Source organism: Marmota marmota, unplaced genomic scaffold (genome assembly GCF_001458135.2).
Source record: "Marmota marmota marmota unplaced genomic scaffold, marMar, whole genome shotgun sequence".
Classification (NCBI taxonomy): domain Eukaryota; kingdom Metazoa; phylum Chordata; class Mammalia; order Rodentia; family Sciuridae; genus Marmota; species Marmota marmota.
This window is the reverse complement of record NW_026005384.1, coordinates 1-2,013: the sequence shown is the minus strand read 5'-3', so window position 1 is coordinate 2,013 and position 2,013 is coordinate 1. Positions and strand designations below refer to the sequence as shown.

The following is a 2,013-nucleotide window of genomic DNA, read 5'->3' as shown; positions in this document are numbered from 1 at the left end:
GAAATTAATCGAGAGGCCAGGGAATCATGTGAACATCATGCATGTTGAGTATAGCTTTCTCATGCTGTCAATCTCTCCTGGCCTCCACTATACATTTGGGGGGATATTTTAGATCTCAGTGACCTCTGAGGATGTGGCTGTGAACTTCACCAAGGAGGAGTGGGCTTTGCTGGATCCTTCCCAGAAGAACCTTTACAGAGATGTGATGCTGGAAGTCCTCAGAAACCTGGCTTCTATAGGTAATAATGACGTTTCTAAAATTAATCAAATCGAGAACTCATGTTTATTTTGGTCATTTATGCAGAAGGTGGAAAGGGAATCAATTGGTGAATTATTGCAGCATAAATGGCACTTAGGATTTGGCAAAGCATTTCTAGCTCCTAAATACTCATAAAGATTGTTGTGTTCTCATTTTAGGAAAGAAATGGGAAGACAAGACCACTGAAGACCATATTGAAAACTCTGGGAGCAATGTAAGGTAAGTGTACTCACAAGAGGAGTCCACGAGGGGGTCTGAGAAGTGTCATGTCATTTTTAAAGCAAACCAACCAAAGAAGTATGCATAATTTGAGAAGTATTTCTTCTTATAGTGTTTTTTACCAGAAATATATACTTAGCTGTAAGAGATATTCAGTATTTTCAAAGTATCTGACATTCAAAAAGTACTATGAAATTGCTTATGTGAATACCACTATTTGGATAATAGCCATAGAGAAGCTGTGTTGAAAAGGATTGTTTGCTTTCATTCTCCTTATTTTTAGGCAAGTTGAACAAGTCAGCAAACCTAGCCTTTACCTGATGTTGGTAGTAATGTAAAGATCTATCAATACATAAAAAATGGTGAATGAATCAAGCATTGATTACGTGCTGGTCACTTCTTCTTCCTTAAAGAAGTCTTATGGTAAACTCAAAGGCACAAAATAGTGTGGGAGAACCTTCAAATCGATTCCAATTCTTACTTGAACAAAGAAAAATTTTAATAGAGTAAATCCATGTCACTTCATTATGTGTGCAAAAGACTTCATATGACCTTCATTCCTTCATAGGCAGATCACATCATACTCTGGACACAAATACTACAAGCATGAGGAATGTGAAGAGAAGCCATGTGAATTTAAACAATGTAAGAATTCTCTGGTTTCTCCCCAAAATATTCACATGCAAATGTTAATACAAACTGGAGATGGACTTTATGAATCTACAGTACATGGGAAAATCATCAGTCACTCCAGTGACATTCAAAGGCATGGAGATACTCATACTGAGTGGCAACCCTATATATATCAGCAATGTGGTGAAGCCTCTTATCCCACCAGTGTTCCAAGACACATGATAACACACAGTGGAGATAAACTTTTTCAATGGGACATATGTGGGAAAGCCTTGGATTTCTCCTCTTTATTTAGAAGACATGAAGGAACTCATTCTGGAGAGAAACTCCATGAATGTAAAGGAGGTGGTCAGACCTGTATTTCATACACAAGTCTTCAAAGGCACAGGATCACACACATGGGGAATGAAGGTTTAAATTGTAAGGTATGTGGGAAAGACTTTGCTTATCCCAGTTTACTTAGAGTACATCAGAGAAGGCATACTGGAGAGAAGCCCTATGAATGTAAGCAGTGTGGCAAAGCCTTTGCTACATCTCATAAGCGTCATATACATGGAAGAATACATACCGGAGAAAAGCCCTATGAATGTCAACAGTGTGGAAAAGCCTTTACTACTGCCTCCTGCGTTCAGAAACACGAACGAACTCATACTGGAGAGAAGCCCTATGAATGTAAGCAGTGTGGGAAAGCCTTCGCTCAATCCTCTCACCTTCACACACATGAAAAAACTCATACTGGAGAGAAGCCCTATGCATGTAAGCAGTGTGGCAAAGCCTTTGCTACATCCAGTTCCCTTCAGATTCATGGAAGAATGCACACTGGAGAGAAGCCCTATGAATGTAAGCAGTGTGGCAAAGCCTTTGCTACATCCAGTTACCTTCCCATTCACGGAAGAATGCAC

The 2,013-nt window shown here is 39.4% G+C and overlaps 1 protein-coding gene across 1 annotated transcript; it reads left to right on the top strand.

Annotated features, from left to right (window-relative positions):
• Positions 1–57: 57 nt before the first annotated feature.
• LOC107135303 (putative zinc finger protein 833) lies at positions 58–1,866 on the top strand (the record flags this gene model as incomplete). Its single annotated transcript, XM_015477191.2, has 3 exons — positions 58–239; positions 418–478; positions 1,047–1,866. Coding segments are annotated over exons 1-3 (915 nt in total), but the record flags the coding sequence as incomplete, so codon positions are not given.
• Between the last annotated feature and the right edge of the window lie 147 nt (positions 1,867–2,013).